Source organism: Gymnoscopelus braueri (genome assembly GCF_963280865.1).
Source record: "Gymnoscopelus braueri genome assembly, chromosome: 20".
Taxonomy (NCBI): domain Eukaryota; kingdom Metazoa; phylum Chordata; class Actinopteri; order Myctophiformes; family Myctophidae; genus Gymnoscopelus; species Gymnoscopelus braueri.
Window position 1 is genome coordinate 31,414,955 of NC_137622.1, and position 22,704 is coordinate 31,437,658.

A 22,704-nucleotide genomic window follows, 5' to 3' on the forward strand; every position below is an offset into this window, starting at 1 on the left:
ATTCTCTCTCTTTTTGACTGCTATTTTTTTGCTATAAGTGTATTGTGGCAAAGGTTGTAACGGAATTACTTTCTGTTATTTTTTTTTACAGATTCCAACGTCACGTTCACACATATCGCATTCTCCCCGATGCTGAGGGTCTTCTGGCCGTGCAGGTGAGGATCCATGTATGCTCCCCTCTCAGCATTACGAAGTGGAGAGAAAACGCACGCGCGCGCGCACGCACGCACGCATGCACGCACGCACGCACGCACGCACGCACGCACGCACGCACGCACGTAAGTACAGTGCAGAACAACGGCCCGTCAGATGGCCCAAAGCGTCAAACAATGGTTTGTTCTCCTCTCCCTTGTTGTGAGGAGAACAGGGAATGCGTTTGTCATTCTTTTTCTGTGCCGGATCTGTTAAAAAACTGCAAGCTGAAGCCTTGTTGTTTGAATAGCATCTCTACCATGAGGCTGCATGCTTGGAGCATGATCTCAGTTGCACAGAGGGGAAATTGTGTGTCTGCGTGTGTGCGTGTGTGCGTGTGTGCGTGCGTGTGTGTGTGTGTGTGTGTGTGTGTGTGTGTGTGTGTGTGTGTGTGTGTGTGTGTGTGTGTGTGTGTATCAGAGATTCCTACTCTACCCACACATCGGGTCATTGACCGATGGGTGGGTTTATTTGTTATGTGTGTGTGTGTGTGTGTATGTGTGTGTGTGTGTAACTTGGACGTTTGTTCTATACATAATGGGTCCGTTGGACGATGTGAGATACAGTCATGGTGGTGAATGTTCTTTGAAAAACACCAACCAGAATGGATTATTTAATTTAGTTTTCATTATCAATGTGGAGAAAAGTGCAATTTAGGACACACACACACACACACACACGCAAAGACACACACAGAAAAAGAATGTTGAAGGGGCAAACCACAAGCCAGCCTCTGCATTCTTTAACAGTGTCTGCTCAGTAAAACTCAGAGAGCTCAGTCAAGGATTGTCTCTCGGTCATTATCAAGGCTTCGACTTGGAATGATCCACTGTTTTCAGGGGAAGAATACCCAAACCTGTACAACCTTTTCATCTGTTTCCACTGACATTTTGTCAAAGTGCCTAGGACTGCATTTGCTCCACTATACTCGCAAAATATATTGTATGCTTTGACTTTTTGTTTTTCTATGAGGGCAATGGAGATATTTTTGGGGCTACTTTGCCTCTCGCTGTCTGTTTTTTTCCCTCTCATTGCTTTGTAATTGCTTTTCAAGAGTTCCTTGTGGGATGAAAAATTGAAAGCATCTACTAGCCTATTTGAAGATTTCCTGGCAAAAGCGCCAAGTACTGTACCTCGTGTCCAAAAGAGGAGAAAAAAAAGGTTTCTGTCACCACACAATGAAAACAAAAGTATCTAAAATAAGTTCTGCCCTGAGAGCCCCAAAGACTTAGCACATGTGTATTTGCGAGAGGGTGTCTGTATCTGTGTGTGTGTATGTGTATTTCTGAGGCTGTCATCATATCATGCTTGCATGTGGCCTAAATGTGTGAGAGTTGACATGAAGAACATCCAAGCTGTTTTTTATGGGGGTTTGTACAACATGTATGTTGTAGAACAGATACTTGGTCAGGCAGTTTGAGCGCTGGAACAGGCTGACCATGTTGGGCAATCTACTTTCAAAATAGTAGCCTACTAGTTACTCTAGTAAAAAAAAACAATTGAGCTAAAATCTCAATTACAACTTACACTACAACTTACTAAATAAAAGTAGCTAGCTACATTGAAGCAACTTTGTATCTAATGCAGTTGGTAGACTTAGGATATATTATGATATTCAGTGATTGAATAAAATACACGACAAATGGATGTAGATGGAGAATTCTCTCTTTGAATCCCACTACAGCATCTCTTTCATCCGAATGGCGCTTGTTTTTTCACCCGTCATGCAAATAGACACATATTCTATAAGCCTGATTCATAGTTAGTTGTGTGCCGGTCTAGCTCGCGGGAAAATAGCTGATCTACAAGTTCAGAGAGGTTTTGTGTCGGCTATTTTCGTTGCGTGACACCCACACGCAGAGTATAAACTCAGCCTTTAGTTTCACCAAGTGACTGAGGACTGGCCACCATTCTGGGCCCATCTCAAACATGGGTACAGCAAGTTGAGAATGGACAGGGTGCTCGGATATTAACCCATTAAGACCTGGAACTGTGTCATTTTTAGATTTGAGCTAAAAAGCATTATTTTACACTTTGGGCTATTCAAAATTAGCAGATATACAAGCTCATAGCGCGGCACCGAGTGCCGCGCTACGAGCTTGTAGATCTGCTATTTTTAAAAAATCGTGAAAATTTGTGCAAATCTTTGAATATATGTATTTTTAAAGCGAACATTTTTAACTCAAATCTTTGCTTCTGGGGGTCCCTGGAACAAAATATTTTGATGGGGGTCCGCGGCCAAATACATATAATTTTGGGGGTCCTTGACATGGAAAAGATTGAGCACCACTGATATAGAAACATAGGTTTTTCAGAAAACTGTTGAGATTTAGGAGACATGTAGAATCGGCTTCAGGTCTCAATGGGTTAACCTGATATTAACCTATTATGTTCCATTTGATGCTTTGTATGCATGTGATTTGATGCATTGATGAAGTCAATAAGTAAATCATAAACGTTTAGTAGCACCAGTATGCTGCTAGCTTGTCTGTGTTCCATGTCACCGACATGTGTTTACAGTTGAGCTTTGTACTGTAGGTAGTGTTTTGGGTCATCACAGCCTGTGAGCATGCATACATGTTTGTGTGTTAAAACAAAAACATAAACTTAAAGCCTACCCAGTGAAATCCTCAGAGTGTAAATCTGGGTCAATCAATTCTTTTTAGAGTTAAGAACTGTGTTATGTACTCAAAGTTATGTATTTTGTATAAGATGACTTCTGTGTGTGTGTGTGTGTGTGTGTGTGTGTGTGTGTGTGTGTGTGTGTGTGTGTGTGTGTGTGTGTGTGTGTGTGTGTGTGTGTGTGTGTGTGTGTGTGTGTGTGTGTGTGTGTGTGTGTGTGTGTGTGTGTGTGTGCGCGTGCGCGTGTGTGTGTGTGTATGTGTCCTGCAGACCACACAGGGCGTGCAGGTCAACTGTTTCCGTACTCTGGAGGACCTGGTGTTGGGGTACCAGCACCCCCATAAAGGTCTGGTCACTCCACTCCTCTACCCTGTTTTTCGTGACACAGACACTGGGGAAGAGAGCTCAGGTACTGTAGCACCATTAGTTGTTACTACACACTAATGACATTATTATATTGTATATGAATGGTTCTCAACTAGTTTCATCGCTTTTGTTTTAAATGTGCTCTATAAATAAAGTTGATTGGATTGGATTGGATATTACAGTGATAGGCAAGGTTTGGCCAAAAGTTTTAATAATAATAATAGGGGTCGATCACCAGCCAAAAAGGTCCAGAACCACTGCTATGTCACACATCCTGGATCATGTATTACTCTGTGTTACGTTGGGTAATCTGTCCTGTCCGCGTGTGTCTGTGTGTTCACAACATTTTCATGAAACTTGGTGGAAATGATCAGTAGGCTGTCCCGAAGAGAAAAGGTTAAAGATCAAGGTCATAATCAATTTCAAGGTCAAAATGACAAAACTGGTCATATCTGAGGAATGGTGAGACGTAGATCACAACACGCTGGTGTGGGGTTTACACCTGCAGATGCCTTCTTACAAATGTAATAAGCAACAGTGGGAAAAAAAGATCACAGCTGAGAATGTGTCTTTGCATCTGCCCTTGTCCCACACTATTAACAACTCTTTGACTGCCCTTGACTCGATAACGCGTCAATTGCTAGTTTGTCCAGTTGGCCGTCGACACGTTAGACGCGCGTTTATTGTTTAATCTCTGATCGCGCTATTCTGGTCATTTTTCATCATCAGGTTCACTTTAGGATTCCTTCAGACTCCCCGGGTTCCGGTTTCATGACGCATATTCCGTTTCCGGTTTTCTTTTTCTTTTTTTTTGACATTTTCGGCCAGAATAGGGAAAAACACGGTTTTTCACACGGTATAAAAAACTAACGGAGAGCTCCACTTCTATAATCTATAGTCTGGGTGACGAACAGTCATCGCCGTCGTGTATCACATCGTATTTTTGGCCGATCGGAGAATCTGCGACCACGTTACATCCGGTTTAGCCTCGGAAACCCAGGCTTTTTTTTTTGTTACAAAAGAAAAAAAGCCTGGGGGAGCGATGCAGGAACGATGGTCTTGGACCTTGTTATCTCCTAACCAATCAGAGTGCAGAGGGGCGTCGCTCTAAATTTGGTGACGTCAGCGTACTCCGTGCACAGGCCGAGGGGGGGAGGGGAGGGGAGGCGGGGACATAGATTGGTGAAGCAATAGGAAGCCACGCACAAATCCAGGCGGCTGTGTTTGGGTCCGCCCTTCAAGACCATGGATTGAGCTCGTAGCCTCAGGCTACATCCGGTTTGACGTATAGACTGTTTGAGTCTGTTTGGGGGGGCGGGGTGAGTGAGTGAGTGAGGCGATCGAGGTGTCTATTTGCTGCTCTTTGCTGGTGGAACCATCGTATGTGTTCAAAACCGCAGCTAGACAAACTATATGAAAGTTAAATAACAAAATAACAACAACAAAAAAACACTAAAATCGCTGGCACTGGGGGAGTACTTTATGAAAATACTCTGGCAGTCAAAGAGTTAACTGTCAATTAGTTTTTAAAGTTTTGACATCATATTCTGTTTGGATGGACAGATGATGAGAAGCCAGCCCCAGTTCCAGTGTCGGCCAACAACACAGTGCCTTCCACAGGGCTGCCAGCATCACCAGCACCACCTAACACACCTTTCCTGAACAAGTTACAGGAGCTGACCGCACCCAGGTACCGAACATAACCACTTAAGCCCTATTTTATACTTTTTCTATTTGAACATAGCCGACCGTTGCGATCATTGTAAGGTTGTAGATCAGCTATCTACAAAAGATTTTTAGAAAATGATTTATCTTGAAAAATTGTTAAACTTAAAAAGAAATGTGACAAATTGATCACAAAGTATGCTCAAAATAGGGACAACACCAAACCATTTCAACAGATATTAACTGTCCAGGTGATATTGCTGACATTACACGTATCATGGAACTCATATCTGAACTGTACTTCCACTCTCCTCTCTGTTAACAGCATGGCTGGTGAGGTGGTGGCGCTGCTTGGTGACTATCTGCGCAGTGAGCTGCTTTTTGACATTGAGAGTGTCAATAGAGGGGAGACAAGTCTACGACACCTCCAACGCATCCTCGGCACCTCTTGTCAGGGCCTTAACAGGTTATAATTACTCTGGTCATACTTTACTTTTGATGGTTAGACTCTAGTCCTGGGGTGGGCAACCGCCTCTTTTTTTTATCTACCATCAGATTTTTATCTACCATCAGATTGGGTGATCAGATTGGGCTATTGAGGTGATTAATTGAGTTGATCAAAAACAACCATTATTGTTTGAGGTGCATATGTCTTTTCTCCCCAGACAGTCAGATTGTATTACCTTACCTTACCTTTATTATTCATATTCAGTTATTGACTCATTCTTTGTTAGGTTTTATTATTAAATGATTAACTTATTAACTATGCAAGTATTATTCTAATTAGCAGCCTATAATTAGACATAAAACAATGGTGGTTTTCAGTGTCTGCCACTGGGTATCACGGCAGTGTTGGGAAAATGTCTAATTGACCATGTGGCCAAAAAAGTTGCCCACCCCTGCTCTATAGTCTAACATAAAGTGCAGAACAGGAACAATGTTTGCAATGTACCCGGTAATATGTTGTTTATGATTCCAGTATCTATTTTGTGTGTGTGTGTGTGTGTGTCTGTGTGTGTGTGTGTGTGTGTGTGTGTGTGTGTGTGTGTGTGTGTGTGTGTGTGTGTGTGTGTGTGTGTGTGTGTGTGTGTGTGTGTGTGTGTGTGTGTGTGTGTGTGTGTGTGTGTGTGTGTGTGTGTGTGTGTGTGTGTGTGTGTGTGTGTGTGTGTGTGTGTTCATCTGATCTGATCCACAGTGAGATTGACCTGACCCTGTCTAGTCTGGAGACCCTGGCTAAGGTGTTTGACCACCCTACTTACCCTATTAACTGCACAAAGGCACTGGTACGTTGCAGGCTGCAGCAAATGTATTCAAAGCGATAAGATGTGACATGACTTCACAATCACTTTGCTTCATTAACCCATTAAGACCTGAAAGCCCATTCTACAAGTGCCTTCTAAATCACTATAGTTCTCAAACTCTTTCGCACCAAGGACCCCCAAATTTAGATGTATATTTGGCATATCATCCCCCATCTGAAAATGTTTTGTGCCAGGGACCCCCAGAAGAGAAGATTTGTGTTATCAAAAAAATGCATACAAGTGACCTTGAATATCTGCTATTTTGAGAACTACCTTTCTAAACCACTGTTCTAAATTAGTTTTCTGAAAGACTTATGTTGCTATATATATATAGCTAAAATCTAAAATGATACCGATGCTTTCCCGGATTGAATGGGTTAATGAAGGTAAAATATCTCTATAATATCTGCAGATTTTTTAAATCCACATTAATAAGTATCCTCCTCTTATTCTGTGTGTGGGACAAGGGTCAAGAGTTGGAGCTGGACAGCCTGCTGTGTAAGATCTCAGCCTTGGTCAGCCTCCTTACCTCTCTGGAGAAAAGAGTAAGTATAAAGTATAATAACCTGAAAGTTTAGGCTTTAGCTATAGCCCTCATAATCTTACTAGAAACTTCATCAGGAATTAGCTGGTGTGATACAGTACAAATGTTTATGTACTGTACATGTTTCTTACAAGCTTCATGAGCAATGATCAGTATAGTACACATTTTACATAAATGTTTCTTATGAGTGACCGATTAATTAGCAATGATCAGGTGTAATGTAGCACGAATATTACGTAGACACAAGCTTCATTAGGAATAATCATGTGTTAATATAGTACAAATGTTACATAGCTGTTTCCTTATTCGTTTACCCGCTAAAGACACAGTTTTGCTTTTGCATCTGTGTCATTTTAGATTTGAGCTATAACCATTATTTTAAACTTTGGCTATTTAAAAATATGATTTTTCTAAAATAGCAGATCTACAAGCTCGTAGCGCTGCACTCGGTGTGGTATGAGCTTGTAGATCTGCTATTTTTGAAAAATCTTGAACATTTGTGCAAATCTTTGAATATATATATTTTTAAAGCGAACATTTGTAACTCAAATCTTTGCTTCTGGAGGTCTCTGGAACAAAATATTTTACAAATGTTTGCTTTAAAAAATATATATTCAAAGATTTGCACAAATTCTCAAGATTAAAAAAAAATAGCAGATCTACATGCTGGTAGCGCGGCATGAACTTGTATATCTGCTATTTTTGAGTAGCCAAAGAAATCTAAAAAGCGAAATTCGTTCCCGGATTGAATGGCTTATGACTGTCAGCCCTCTGTCTCTGTCTGCTATAGGTACTCAAAGCACTCCAGGATGCGGTGACCAATCACAATCTAGCAGTGCAACCTCCGCCACCTGTCCCCGAACCAACACCTCCTCCTCCTCCTCCTCCTCCGGCTGTAAAGACCCACAGCAGGCCGCTGCCGGTCCACTCCTTTCAGGTCAGTCAGGCAGAGAGAGGCACTTAAAGGGATACTTCACTTTAGGGCCGGGGACACATTTAAAAAAAATATTAAAAATAAATGAAAAAAGTTATGGAAAATTCATGGCCCCCTCACGCATTAGAGTGTCCTACTAATGTGTGAGGGGGCCATGAATTTTCCATAACTTTTTTCATTTATTTTTAATATTTTTTTTAAATGTGTCCCCGGCCCGAGAGTGAAGTATCCCTTTAACCACTTAAACCCATGAAGCCCCCAGAGCCACGGTAGAACAGTGAAGCGGCCGTCGCCTGGTGGTCAAATCTGAGAATGCAATAGAGCACCGAAGTCTGACGTAATTTACGCATCCTACCTGGGTCGCGTTTTTTTCCCCCCATTCTGAATTCCCATAGACTTGTTTAATATCGCGTTAAATAAGAACTGTGTCAAAAAATAAAAAATGATCCCGGCGGTTTGACTCTTATGGATATGAAGCATCAACGGTGAAAAAACGCTAATGTTACTTCCGCCAAATTAGTAAAATGTTCGCCAGAAACAGACTGTATCAAATATGAGTGACTGACTATCAGAAACGATACAGAGCCACCTCCCTGACAATATCGCAGAGACAGTTTGTTTATTTTTGGACCACTATTCTTATATGAGACGATTCTAAGATGGCCCAATGTTATTCTCCATAGAGAAATTACTTCAGCAACCCAGGGGATGAACGACTCACGAGTGACGTCAGGACTTCTGTACTCTATACTTCCGCATTTAAAACGCCACCGTGCATGCTTCTACCGTTTGAAACCCTAGTGTGCCTGTTCGGTGCTCAAGACTTCCGCATTTGGGCACCCAAATCTGGTGCCCAAAATGCGGAAGTAGAGCGTTCTTCCGGGTGCTTCAAACGCCAGTGAGTAACTTTCATTGAAATTAATTGGTGGGGGCGGGGCCGTCCGCCCTCTAGATATATTATAACTCTATGCTTAAACCCCATATGGTTGAGCGGAGTCCCTCAGGGCTCTATGCTAGTGTATTTTCTGATTTCTGTTATTGCGGGGAAAGCTTTCACAGGAAAATGGTCGATCGACAAGCTTACAACGTGTCGCAGAATACGGATGCTCAATGCTGGGGTTAAGTGGTGAATCTTACTAACAATCAGTGGTGGGAAGTAACTAAGTACTTTTACTCAAGTGCATGAGTACAGTTTTGAGGTACTTTTACTTTACTTGAGTATATACATTTTTCCATACTTTATACTTTCACTACATCCCAGAGGCCCACTACAATTATTTGACAGCTTTAGTCGCTAGTTACTTTGTAGATGTAGATCATTATTACAAAACATGCATCAACCAATTATGCACTATTTTATATTTCGGCTATTTTCAAAAACATTTCACACATTTAGAAGCTTTTTCATGCCAAGGACCCCCAAATTGATATATATTTGGCCGCAAAATGTTTTGTGCCAGCAGGGACCCCCCAGAAAACAAGATTATGTTTTTGTGCTAAAAGAAATGCTAAATCATTCAAAAATATTATTCAAAAGTATATCTGCTATTTTTGAATAGCCAATGTATAAAATATGTATAAAGGGGGTAATAATGATTGTGATGCTGTATTAACACATTTTGCTGGGGACCCCCTGGAACCCCCTCTTTGGTCGTAATTTGACTTTTTGTTTGTTTGTGCATGTTTTACCATTTTTGTGTACCAACATTGTTTTGCGTGTGTGTGTGTGTGTGTGTGTGTGTGTGTGTGTGTGTGTGTGTGTGTGTGTGTGTGTGTGTGTGTGTGTGTGTGTGTGTGTGTGTGTGTGTGTGTGTGTGTGTGTGTGTGTGTGTGTGCGTGCGTGTGTGCGTGTGCGTGTGCAGGTGAAGATGGTGCGCTACGGCAGGCAGACAGTGTCTGTAGATGTGGACACAGGGGTGTTGCTGTTTGACAGGAAGACTGGCTCGTTTGGTGTAGAGACAGTCTCGCACGACCGGAGTAAGAGAACGGCCATATTACCAATGCCATACCCAGGGTTCGATTTGTATTTTACAATACTTTTTACAAAATTTTACAAATTGTCAAAATTGTGACGCCGGGGTTAATGTGGTTAAAGTACATTGTAATTAAACTGTTAAATTGCGATGTTAAACATCAAACATAGCAGACTTTCCCAAAAGGAAATGCATGTATTTAATTCAGCCTGATCAGAAGCAAGGATTAAAATATATATATATACAGTATATCCCCACCAGTCACCAGATATATATACACAAATGAATATAAAAAGCAGAGGCATCCCTCCCAGCAAATTGAATCCTGGTCTTATCTGTCCATTTAGCAATTATAATCTTGTCGATAATGAGTAATGACCTATAGAATGCGTGTGTATTGTGTGTCAGTCCTGCAGCTCATCAAGTTCCAGAGCAGCCCAGCCAAGGTACGCATGGTGGTGGACAGCCATCACAACACGCCCCGAGAGCTGACGTTTGAGAGTGCCAGGGTAAGTGAGAGAGAACGGTCAGACGTTCTGATCCATGCCAATTTGATACATGATGTATAGAACATGGGTTCCCAAACCCCCCGCCCTCCCCCCCAAAATAAAATCATATTTGAACTGGGGACCCTCCAAACACTTGGAGTTGAGGCATTCAATTTAGTTTGACTCGGTTCCACAGATAAATATTGTGAAAATAGCCAAACTACAAGCTCACTTGTAGAGCCCAAATTTTCAAAACATTGCCAATTAGTCAACTTTTTTATTGTATTTCTTTGGGTTACTTTTCGTAGTTATGGTCTTATTATTAGTTTTATTTGAGGTATTAAAAAGGTCTTAAAAGTCCTTAAATTGTTGTAAATTGTAAATTGCAGATACCCTGCATACAATACTGCATGTTGGTTTGTTTACTGTTGAGTGAGAAAACAATGTTGCACATTTAAGCCAATCATCTGCGGACCCCACCTAAATCATTTGGGAACCACTGGTACAGAAAGCCAGAACTCCACTGTGTGATTGAGTATTGTCTCTTCCAGAAGCGGGAGGCCTTCTGCCAACTGCTCCAGCTGATGAAGACCAGACACTCCCAGCTGACTGAACCTGATTCAGTCTCAGTGTTTGTGGGCACCTGGAACATGGGTAAAATAACTGTGGAAATATTACATTTTCTCTCTGGCGGTCAGCCCTTTCCTCCACTGAATACAATTTAAAAGGCCAGAATTCAGAATTAAATGTTATGTATAGTCTTGTTTTTTTGTTGTTTTTTTTTCACATTAATTTTGTGAGAAAACAAACCCTCCGAACAGAGATATAAAGTCGGACTTGTGAGAACAAACCTCTGCTAAGATATCAAGCTGGAATTGCAAGGAAAGACCTCTCAATTTGTATTCAGTGGTGCAAATGAGCTTCCATACACCTAATGAGTGCTGGTCATTGCATTGCCTTTTTTCTTTTTAGATGAGATTTATTTTTGTTGAGCAACACCTTCGTACGGCAAAGTATCAATAGTGTAGCTCGCCGCCGAAAAGAGTTGATTTTCAACAACAACAAAAAAAACTTCCGCCGTCTGTCCTGGGGTGTGTTTTTGTACGTGCAGGAAGCTCCCCTCCCCCGCGGAGTCTACAGTCCTGGGTGACATGTTGCGGTTTGGGACACACCCCGGACGAGTCCACCGCGCTGCTGCCCCATGACGTCTATGCCCTGGGGACTCAGGAGAACCCTCAGGGGGAGAGAGAGTGGACCGAGCACATCAAGGCCACCCTGCGGAGCTACACTCAAATTGACTACAAACAAGTAGGGCCTACATCGTCCTGGTTTAGCCTCCCTAGACCCATTATCCCTAGTTACTTTGTAATACACATAATTATTCTTTTTAGAATTCTTAATTCAGTGGTTCCCAAACAATGGGTCGGGACTCGGGACCCATTTTGGGTTAAATATCCACACAGACTTGTCCCTTAAGCTTCTGTACATCCTGAAACAGAAACTCATAACATGTCAAGAAGAGAATAGATAATGCAAAGGTTGAACTGTAATGCCTACTACTCTTCATTTTGTGTGACTTGTGTGTAGTGTAGCCAGTGTCAGACATGTGGGGTTGACTCTTATATATATAATATGATATTCACCATTTGAAGAAAAAAGGAAGACACCTGCCACCGCTAAATAGATACTGTGCAATGAGTGCTATACATTTTCCCCTTACAGTGCAGCTTTTCAAAATTACATTTCATAATAATAACAATAAAAATGTCGTGGAATTCAGTGGGTGGATAAGGCCCATTCTCGTCACCTCTTGTAATGTAAGACTCTGCCCTGCAGGTGGCAGTGCAGTCCCTCTGGAACATGAGGCTGGCCGTGTTCGTGAAGCCAGAGCACGAGAGCCGCGTCAGCCACGTGAGCACAGCCAGTGTGAAGACTGGCCTGGGGAATACACTGGGTATGTATGCTCGCCATCATCCCAGTTCTACACCAGTGGTTCTCAACCTGGGGGGGGTCCCAGTCCCCACATGATTTTTGGGGGGGTCCCCAGATGACAGTGAAGTGACAATTTAACGGAATAATGACTTTTAAGACCTTTTTAATAAATAAAAAAGGCCATTACTGCATCAACAGTATCAACAAACTATACTGGTCAAACATTGGCCAAATTGTCAAATAATGTAAGAAGCTCACAACGCACTTGCGTTGCGAGGCGTTCTGAGCTTGTAGATCGGCTATTTTTCACAATATTTATCTGTGCAACCAAGTCAAACGAAATGAAATACCTCAACTCCTACAATTCCACATGCTTCTCAGGATGGGGGGGTCCCCAGCTCAAATATGATTATTTTGGGGGGGTCGCAGCCTGAAAAGGTTGAGAGCCACTGTTCTACACAACACTCACATGACCTCACCGCCACAAATACCTCAGCACAGATAACCACACAGCAGGACACTGACAGTCACTGACAAATAGCTGACCACTCCATGGCCGACGGCCAAAAACACCAGCACGTCATTAACAGGAAGAAAATACTGTATGTTGATCTTAATTCAGGTTTCTGGGAATGTTTTTCTGTTCCAGGAAACAAGGGAGCGGTCGGGGTGTCCTTCCTTTTCAACGGAACCTCTCTTGGGTTCGTTAACTGCCACCTGACCTCTGGCAGTGAGAAAGTTATCAGGTACACTTTTTTAATTGTGAAGCTAATTTCTTGTCAAATACATTCAAACCTATGATGCCCTATTGTGGTTCTCAAAGTGGGGTCAGGGGACCCTCAGGGAGTTCCAGGGGTCCCCAGCTAAATTAGAAAATCAATTTAACCACTTTAACCCTATATTTACAATGGCTATTTGAAAATAGCCTATTTACAAGCTCACACATCGTGAGCTTGTAGATTGGCTATGTTCAAACAATCTTGAGGAAAATAAGGAAAAATGTTTGGTTTTCCAAACATTTTCGATTTTGTGCCGGGGGTCTGCGGTCAAATACATATTAATTTGGTGGTCCTTGACATGAAAACGTTTGAGAACCATTTCCCTATTGTGCTGTTCCAGGAGGAACCAGAACTTTGTAGATATCCTCAGACTGCTGTCTCTGGGTGACAAGCAGCTCAGTTCCTTTGACCTCAGCCTGCGCTTTGCCCACCTCTTCTGGTGTGGAGACCTCAATTACAGACTGGACTTGGATGTACAGGTCAGGCAAGGCACAGAGAGTTCCTTTTGTTTATCTTAGTTCACCTTTATTCATCCTAATCACGTCAGTAAAGTCCACAAAATCACACTTCCTGCTCTCCACTCACACTCCGCAGGACATTTTGAAACATGTTTCCAAGAGGGAATTTGAGGAACTCATGTGCGCAGACCAGCTGACCAGGGAGAGGCACAAGAGGAAGGCCTTTCTCAATTTTAGTGAGTAACGCCTCGCTGTTTCTCTTTGCTCTCCATCCATTTCAGATATGTCTGTATAGAGTCATATCCATTGCCCAGATATTTGCATAGAATCTTGATTTAACTCTTGAGTGTAAAAATGGACACGTAAATTGTCCATCTTTAAACTCGCAGAGTTAAATCATCACATCAGATTTGACTGTGTTGAAGCCTTATTAAAAACAAATGACACTGAACGTAAACATGAAGGCGTTGGAATGCGATTGGCCTCTCATCCGAGAAGCTTTGACAGTTGCCCTAATTAGTGGGGAGTACCTGACACTTAACCTCTGTGTGCATCCACGCAGCGGAGGTCACATGACAATCATAGAAGACCATAATACATTTTAGAGAAGACAAGCTGCATTAACCACCTAAGACCTATATACTTTAGGGCTTTATATGACGAATAATGAATAATAATCTACAAGCTGTTTGTAGTTCTCTGACACACCAACTCTCACTCCCATTGAAATCTGGAGGAGGGACGTTGACATAGGAATTGGGAACACACTGGGCTTAACATCTCATACAGATTCACACCATTCACAATTCCAGCTTCTGTGATTTATTTTTTTTGTCACACTTCATTGACCACGGTCCGTTTTTCCCTCTACACCTAACATCTTCCTCGAAAATAGCAGATCTACAAGCTGACAACATGACGCATTGTGAGCTTGTGAAGCTGCTATTTTCACCAAATATTTGTCCTAGAATAGCGATGCTTGGGTTCATGTGACTCTCACCTGTTTAGCTGCCCACAGAAGGGTTTCATACTCCCGACTAATTAGCAGAACTGACGAAGCCTCTCGGATGAAAACATATTCAAGTGTAAATTGTTGTTAATTAAGCTTTCGGTTATGTTAGAGAGAATTTTCTTAGATTTTCTTTTTGCTATGCAAATGCTGTATAAGTATATTATTTTGGGGCTTCAGGAAAGTAGTTTTATCCTGCTTAAAAGTACCAGATAAGGTCCTAGCTGGATCAGGGCATTTCAGATTATGTTCAGGTAATTTACCAATTGCTGAAAGCTATATAGTAATGCCCTTTTAAAACTCCATTTGACAGTTAAACAGAACCACCATCAAGTATTTTCAGATACAGTCTGACCCAGGCGTAATTTGACCGTACCTTTCCCTTATTCTTCAACAATTTTCCATTTGTACATTCTCCCTCTATTTGTCATGGTTAAGAGGAAGAGAAGATCGCATTTCCACCCACCTATCGCTATGAGCGGGGCTCGAGAGACTGCTACCTATGGCAGAAGTACAAGACTTCTGGGGTGAGTCAGTTCGTCCTTCTCATTCAGCCTATATAACTATTTCTGTCTGCTCTCAGTATACCATAAAGCCGAGTGCAGTTCAAGCAGAGCTACAGCCGCATAATAATGGCATCATAAAGGATGTGGTGAATGGTGATGGAGGCATGTGATTGTTTTTTCCTGAGAGGCGACTATGATTGAAAAGCTGATTTTCTGTTTTATTGTGGATTTCTTTCTTTTTTTAATGAAGCATAATTTATGTTGTATTTTATTTTTTGTGATTTTTGTTGTAATTTTATATGGCTGCTACCGTGGCCACGTTTCTCTCTCTGAGATTTTTTTTATCTCACTGGGACTTCCTGGTTAATGAAAGGTAAAAATAAATAAACAAAAGCGAGAAGGACAAAGGCCCTCTCAGTACATTGTGCGTCTTTATCCGAGTCATTTAAACAGCAGGTTGTTTCTCACAGCCTGAGATTGCGAGGCACATTTTTTTAGGTACATATATTCTGCGTGATGTCAAGTCCTCTAAAACATTTCAGCCATATATGGGTGACTATTTTTATGTGTAACCAAATCCAGTTAACAGGTCTATAGGGATAGATGGTTTTGACAGCAGCTGCCATCGCCACTAAAAATAGAAGGAGAATAGAATTACCTCACAAGTTGAAAGGGGAACGTCTGGTATAATATCTGGCATAAATGGAACGGAGTGCACCTTCCACTGCCCATCAGCAAGCACACAAATGAAAAACTTCATGTTGAACTTCTTAAGCAATTAAACCCTACAGTATATATTTAGCTGACCGGGGTTCCCCAGGGGTCCTTCGCCCCCTCCTTTTCCCCCCTCAACACCAAATCTCTTTGACAAAAATAGCTGATCTACAAGTTCACGGTGAGATTGTAGATCTGCTATTTTCACCAAACATTCACTTATTATTTCCCAGACGTGCCCAGAATTGGGACGCTAGGGTACATGTGGTTAACTCTCTAAGTGGATTTGTCTAATTGAAGGCTGTTAACAAAACATCTACTGATGCACAAACTTGGACACATCATCGGTGTTGTTTCCTAAGTGGATTTGTCTAATGTAAGTCTAATTGTGTTTCAGTCAAGAACACTCAAGTCAAAGTAGATTTGACCATTAATTGCAACAAATTGAATACAGTTAAACCTGCCGTTAATGGCTCCGCTCTTGGGACGTTCCCTACATTTTGCTTAAGCAGCATGCTAAGCAAAATCAGGGAACACTAAGCAAAAGCCCCCATAGGTATACAAGAGCAGGCCTAAGCAATACATTGACAGATTGACTTGAATCAGAAGACATAAAATCACAATAGTATATATAGTATATATAGTAAAAGTGTAGCAAGCAGCAAGAGAAGCAAGAGATCTAATGAATTGAGAAGCCATATTTAAAGGAGCCGCTCTGTTAAGAGTGTGATCTCTGATTGGAGTGTAGAAAAGTGTGACTGTTTTGGTAATGGCCAGCAGAGCTGTGGATGGAGAGTAGGAAAGCCGATTACAGCCGAGGCATGTACTGTATGACTCCTGTGCCCTGCATGAACTAACGCTATGCTTCATTTGTGCAGGTGCGAGTCAATGTGCCATCATGGTGCGATAGGATTCTATGGAAGTCCTATCCAGAGACGCACATCATCTGCACGTCATATGGTAAATTCTGGAGATCAAAACGAAAAAGTGTTAAAAAAAGAAAGCAACTAGGAAAGGAAATGAATAAGACAAAGACAGACACACAAAAAATGCCCTAACAAGCAAAAGGGAGTAATTAAGACTTGGACATAGACAGTGAATTGGATGTGGCGTTCCTGAATTAGACATTTGGGTATTTGTTTCAATGTTTTACGGTAAAATGTCAGTGGCTCTGTAAATGAATAATGGTCAACCCTACATCGTGGGCTGTGGTCTATAAAGGAACAGAGTCATTTCCTGCCATTCATCTTAAGCCTGTTATGTCTACCCCTCAGCATACTATGAAACTAGCACAAATCTAAAGTATCAAACAGACTCAGGCCATTGCACTGCTTGTGACCTTTCTCCTTGTTTTCACAACCCGTGTGTTTGGAACAGACTTGTTCGTCAAAACAACACCCAAATCTACTAGAATATCATCACAATTCAATCAGAGGAATTCAACTACCATGCAGTTACTGTACATGCATATACACAGTTCTCGAATTAGTGTCATGTTATAGAATATAAACAGTATTCAGAACTACTTCATTGACTAGCTAAATGTGATATTTACTGCAATGGCTATGATTATGACTGAGACATGTATGTCACTAGGTTGTACAGATGACATATTCACCAGTGACCACTCGCCTGTTTTCGCCACATTCCAAGTAGGGGTGATATCGCAGTTCATCTCCAAAACAGGTAATATCTTTGTTGTGGCTCTTGGGAAACACAGATGAAAGTGTACATAGCATTCCTTATGTAACAACCGTTGCCTTGACTTTCCAAAAGATCCAAACTCAGTCATGCAAAAGGCCTGGATAGAGCTTGAAGGTGTAGAAGCTATTGTGAAGACTGCAAGCAAAGCCAAGTTCTTCATTGAGTTTCACTCATCCTGCCTAGAAGGTATGCCAGCAACACATAAAGCCTAATTTATGCTTCAGCAAAAAGGGTCTGTTTTAAATTATGACATTTTTTCATAAGTGCATAAATGAGGCTTAAAGCAGTCTTCGCTTTATACATAACGCACTAGCTAGAGATAGAATGTGTCTTTTTTTCACAGAGACACGCCGCTCTAGTGAGAATGACTCGCAGGGCTGTGATGTGCCTGGGTTCCTCAAACTAGGCTGGTCCTCCAAACAGCTTCCAAAGGTTAGCGCAGTACTGTATGTTAGGAGATAGTTGGAAAAACATCATAAGCCAAATTGCTAATTTGTGTGTTCTGTGTACATGCTCCCTAGCTTCCTCCGATTGTGTCCGACTTGGAATATCTTCAAGATCAGCACCTGCTGTTGTCTGTCAAGTCGTGTGATGGGTTTGAGTCATACGGTTGGTCTTTGGCGAATCTATTTTGGTTTTTAATTGTCACAATTAAAGATGTCTTACTTTTGTGGTCATTTCGTAGACAATACCTATAAGCCTCATTGCTGATAACCTCTTTAAATCTACTGTAGGTGAGTGCTGTGTTGCTCTGCGCTCTCTTACTGGTACGACAGAGCAGTTTGAGACGTTCCTAAGTCACCGGGGAGAGGAGATGGGTTCAATAAGGGGCCGGGTCAGTGTCCACGTACCCATTGATAGACGAGGAACACGAGAGAGGATCTACGGTGAGTCATCCAGAATTGCTACCATCTCCTGAGCTCACCCCTCGCTTGCACTATCAATTCTTACTAAACTTCCGTCGTCCTCCTCCCTGCGTTCTTTGGCTCACCAGTGAATCTTTCATTGCTTCCTCTATTCGGTTCCTCAATGATCTTTGGCTTGGCTTTTCACTTGCTGGTGTCTTTTGAGTGCTTCCCCTTCTGGCTCCCGATTGACTGCCACTGTCCAGATGCATCCTGACCCACTGTCTGACCCACTGTCACGGCCATTGATAAGAGCCAGTATTTTGCCACCAGGTCAGGCCCCCATGACAACACGCATAAACACGCTGCTGCTGTCTCATATTGATCTAGCCTTATTGTAGACACGCAACACACCAACTTTGGAGAATTCCTGTTGATTTTGAAATATACTGTGTCCACCTGCCTTTTTTCAGAGTGGTTCTGCTTTGAGAAGGATGAGAGGGGTCAGCGGAAGGGGCAGTTGTCTCCCCAATCTACACGGGTTCATAGCAGCAGGTGAGGAGGACCCCCATGATATTTCCAAGTATCAGTGTAAAGCACTAGACAGCCTATAGCTCACTTCAAGTGCAACTAGCTGGAGAACATTGAGAGAGAGGAGAAAAAAAACACCACAATCCCGTTAATTTCTGAAATCACACGTCCCGTCATTTCAGGCATCAACATATTGTTTGGATTGTCCTTTTATGAATTAGTTTGAAGCACAACACATATTTGTCTCCTAATTTTGTCAACATAAAATAAGAAAATATTGACACGGCATTAAAAGAATGCAAACTAAATTAGTGGGTTTTCCTGATTTTATGTATGGCATTATACACTCTTTTGAAAATGAATGGCATGCCTAGAATAATAGGGAAGCCAGGTTGAAAGTGGTTAAAAAGTTGAAGGCGTTGCTGCTGCTATACTGTAGGTATTCATTGTGAAACTATATGACAGAGAACTGGCTACCAATGCAGTTCCCATGAAATTCTCCCCTTTTTTTTATTTGTGTGCTCACACAGGTCCTCAGCAACACCTCCCAAACTAACCGCAAGCAGTTACACCAACCCTGCCTATTTCATCTTTGAAGGTGTGTCTGTGCCACGCAGGGTGGAGGAACCCCCACCCCAGCGAAGGGAGCCCCAGGTGATCTGGTCCGGGGACGAAGCCTTGCAGCTCCCCAAGCTCGCACGATGCCAGAGCTTTGACAGGAAGTCCTCTCGCAGGTCAGACTTCACCGAGATCGAGATACCAGCGATCCTGCCTCCCTACACTTTGACCAACGACCTCCATGCACCACCGCAGGCCAACTCCTATCAGCTCTTCCCGGCCAAAACCCCACCTCTTATCCCTCCAGCCCAAAGTGCCACCACCGCACAATACCAAGAGCAGACATCACAACCTAGAGCAAAATACTCAGGCAAAAAGATAGTTCAGGACTCGCTCCCAGTAAAGAACCAGAAGAACATGTATATCAACCACTCGGCCATCATTAGAGAGGCAAGCAGAAGGGACCAGCATCAGCTTCAACCCGAGAGAAGCAGTCCTATTCGGGGAGCCAACGCCCCATCTCTCTTTCCCTATGCTTCCACCCGCTTACCTCAATATCAGGCCTCCGTTCCGTGGGTGTTGGACCAGCAGCAGCAGCAGCAGCAGCAGCAGCAGCAGCAGCAGCAGCAGCAGCAGCAGCAGCAGCAGCAGCAGCAGCAGCAGCAGCATGGACCTGGAGACAACTCCCTCACTGCATTGCAAATGGCCAAGTCCCTCAGTGAGGTGGACTTCTTTCCAACAGACCGCAGAAAACCATCCAGTCCCAGCCAGTGGCCAGGCCAGAGAAATGGCCCAATAATGCCTGCTGAGAGGGGCTGGGAGAATGAGGTGGGACACAGCATGTCAGTGGTAAGGTCATTACACACCGGCGATTATGCGAATATACGCAAAATTTGGACTCGGTCCGAATAAATAAAAGACGCTTTTTCGCTCCGCGAAACTGATGTGGAAGCTTGCATTGAAGGTTTTTAAAAAAAACGTATTATTCGCATGAAAAAATCGCCCCCGGTGTGTAAGGACCTGTAGGCAAACAGACAGCTTTAGGAACAACTGATCAGATGTTTTAACTTGTTTTGTTTTACCTTCATGCAGGTATCTGTCCTTCATGGTGCACCGGAGACAGTTCGGGAGCTTCTCGGTTGTCTTGGCCTTCAGAAATACACCTTAGGCCTCAGTCTGAATGGCTGGGATGATCTGGATTACTTCAGGTAAAGAGGGTGACATACAGTAGCACTGTCAGTGATCAGACTGTAATGAGATAAATGGATACAGTCCAGTTATAAATGCGCCCAAGGGTTTCTGAAGAGTTTTGTGTTAATAATGATATAAAAATGATGAATTACAATTTGTGAACATTGTTAAAATTCATTCATCTCAAAATAAAATATTGAAAATAACAAAAGAGTCAGATGAGAGCAGGCATGGAATATCGTATTGCATATTAATAACTAGGTAATAAGGGTGGCTTATTTCTGTCATAGGATGCGAATGGTGACACTTACCAAATTGTAATAAATATACCAATCTGAATTGTTGGAGATGGAACAGTTTTCTGGGATTCTGGTAATGAATGATTCTGTGACTCTTGTCTTCTGATTTAGTGGCATCACAGAAGAGGATTTACGTGCTGCTGGTGTATCTAACCCCTCACACCGCCGCAGGATCCTGGAGAACCTGCCCAGGATCTGGAACTGACAGACACAGAAACAAAGAATAGCTGGTGTGAGACCAGTCAGAGTCCAGTGTTTCCCCCACCATTGAGCCATGTCGATCCAGAAGGAGCAGCTGGACATAGCCGCCTAATTTATACTTCATCGAGCAGCATGGATGTGTGTGACCGTATGTGTAGCCTATGAATTGTTTCTAACTCGAGAGGATTCTATCTGTTGGTTTCAATGAAGGTTTTTCATGTCACCAACATGCTTCAGAAGTCTTTACGCCTCACCGGGCAACATTTCTGGGGGAAGCACTGAATCAACCCTTTAGTTCGTAAGAACTGGGAACTGAGAAGACCAGTGGTTGGTATAACCAGCTGAACTCACAGCCCTGTCATCTCTTCGTTTACACTATCAATACTGTAACAATGGTTTGTCTCTGCGCAAGTACACAACACACAGGGCATAGAACACATGAAATAGTCATCTCGCAGCCTGCTCTGTGGACCTGTCCGCCTTCAGATGAGTGATGCAATTACAAAGCATGGTTCAAGACATTCATATCCAATTACAACCATATATGCAAATATTGATTATGGTCTCAAGACCTCGTAGGTGTTGTATTAAATGCCTCTATGAAATACAATTCTCCTTTTTTTTTCTCAGCGTTCTCTTGATACTGGTGTTTACCATTTACATGCATCACTTGCCTTATGTACTTTCCACTACTCTGCTGTGATTGAGCCTGGCTATGAGCTTGTAAAAGCCACCAACTAAGGCTATGGATAGAGTATAAAACGTAAGCTGTACATATTTACCATAACAGCCTCTGAAATGTGGGAGAGTCGCCATATCTCACATTGTTTCCTGTTTGATACTATTATTATTGCTTAATCAGCACTTCTATCCATTGCGGCTCTTATATGTGGCTTTTAAAAATGAGCTGTATAAAGCAACTCTTGACCGTCACTGAGCAATCAGGTTCACGCTGCCACGCAACCGCCAAAGACGAGAAATGGCTTCGTGTTGCCTATTCCGTTTCTGTGCCACAACTCACACTGTCGCTCTATACCGTTCTATGTTGTGTAGTGTAAAATTCATTACAAGATTCCCTCAACACTTGAGCTGTGCTATGCATCTTTGTATTGTTCATGGAATTAACATTGACTTTGAGTGAAAAGAAAGTGTTTTTAAACAGCAGAGATGGAGCCATTTTCATTCTACAATGAACTGTACATTTTCTATCAACAGAAAATGGTTCAAAAAGCAATATGTACTTTGATATCTCGGAATGCTGTCTTCGTGTTTGCTTGATATAAAACTATAAACCAATCCACAGTGTGTAGACTGTTAGTGTTCATAATTTTATGATAAAATAAGTAAGTCTCTATAGAAACAAAAAGCTTCATCACATAACGCAAGAAATGTTAGCTTACCAATAAATACTTTGTGTTGGCTATAAAATGTAATAATGATATTCACAAACTCAGTGGTTTCTTTTGCTCTAGTTCGGTGCAAGACATTTTGTAACTCTCCTGGTTTGAAATTCTCCTTCTAAAAGCCAATTGAAAATGTCCTGCGTGTCCGCATGACTGGACAAGAGAAATGCGTTTCCACTTTGAAGTTATGCAATGGCAATGTTGTAATGGAAATAACATGGTTGGACACACGTGACACGGCCAAGTCCATGCGCTATGCAGAACTTAGGTGAAAATTATGATTATGCCAGCTCAGTCAAATAACATGCTTACAAACACAAAGATCATACACCTCTGATGTCGATCCTGAAAGACCTGCTGGCTGTGTGTTTATGTGCGTGCATGCATTTGTGTGTGTTCCAAAGGTATGACAAGGGGAGTGGGGGGAATTATTTCCATTGTGCAGGAAGGGCGCAAGCACCAGGGGTAAGTTTACAAAGGTTAAGTACA

The 22,704-nt window shown here is 42.3% G+C and overlaps 1 protein-coding gene across 3 annotated transcripts in view; it reads left to right on the forward strand.

Annotated features, from left to right (window-relative positions):
• The window catches only part of inppl1b (inositol polyphosphate phosphatase-like 1b), a 25,581-nt gene extending 3,392 nt beyond the window's left edge, over nt 1-22,189 (forward strand). For 2 of the 3 annotated variants that reach the window (XM_080416420.1, XM_080416421.1), the window contains exons 3-28: nt 92-155; nt 3,085-3,223; nt 4,744-4,870; nt 5,171-5,311; nt 6,041-6,128; nt 6,614-6,691; nt 7,481-7,627; nt 9,487-9,601; nt 10,006-10,106; nt 10,637-10,739; nt 11,197-11,393; nt 11,922-12,039; nt 12,667-12,763; nt 13,137-13,275; nt 13,391-13,490; nt 14,702-14,790; nt 16,362-16,443; nt 17,080-17,169; nt 17,260-17,373; nt 17,531-17,619; nt 17,709-17,796; nt 17,922-18,074; nt 18,506-18,587; nt 19,094-19,949; nt 20,214-20,329; nt 20,723-22,189. In XM_080416420.1, the coding sequence (XP_080272546.1) occupies nt 92-155; nt 3,085-3,223; nt 4,744-4,870; nt 5,171-5,311; nt 6,041-6,128; nt 6,614-6,691; nt 7,481-7,627; nt 9,487-9,601; nt 10,006-10,106; nt 10,637-10,739; nt 11,197-11,393; nt 11,922-12,039; nt 12,667-12,763; nt 13,137-13,275; nt 13,391-13,490; nt 14,702-14,790; nt 16,362-16,443; nt 17,080-17,169; nt 17,260-17,373; nt 17,531-17,619; nt 17,709-17,796; nt 17,922-18,074; nt 18,506-18,587; nt 19,094-19,949; nt 20,214-20,329; nt 20,723-20,816 (3,607 nt within the window). In that variant the 3' untranslated portion in view covers nt 20,817-22,189. The remainder of the gene's footprint in view (nt 1-91; nt 156-3,084; nt 3,224-4,743; nt 4,871-5,170; nt 5,312-6,040; nt 6,129-6,613; nt 6,692-7,480; nt 7,628-9,486; nt 9,602-10,005; nt 10,107-10,636; nt 10,740-11,196; nt 11,394-11,921; nt 12,040-12,666; nt 12,764-13,136; nt 13,276-13,390; nt 13,491-14,701; nt 14,791-16,361; nt 16,444-17,079; nt 17,170-17,259; nt 17,374-17,530; nt 17,620-17,708; nt 17,797-17,921; nt 18,075-18,505; nt 18,588-19,093; nt 19,950-20,213; nt 20,330-20,722) is intronic. The other variant, XM_080416422.1, reaches the window with a different exon arrangement.
• Nucleotides 22,190-22,704: the final 515 nt, after the last annotated feature.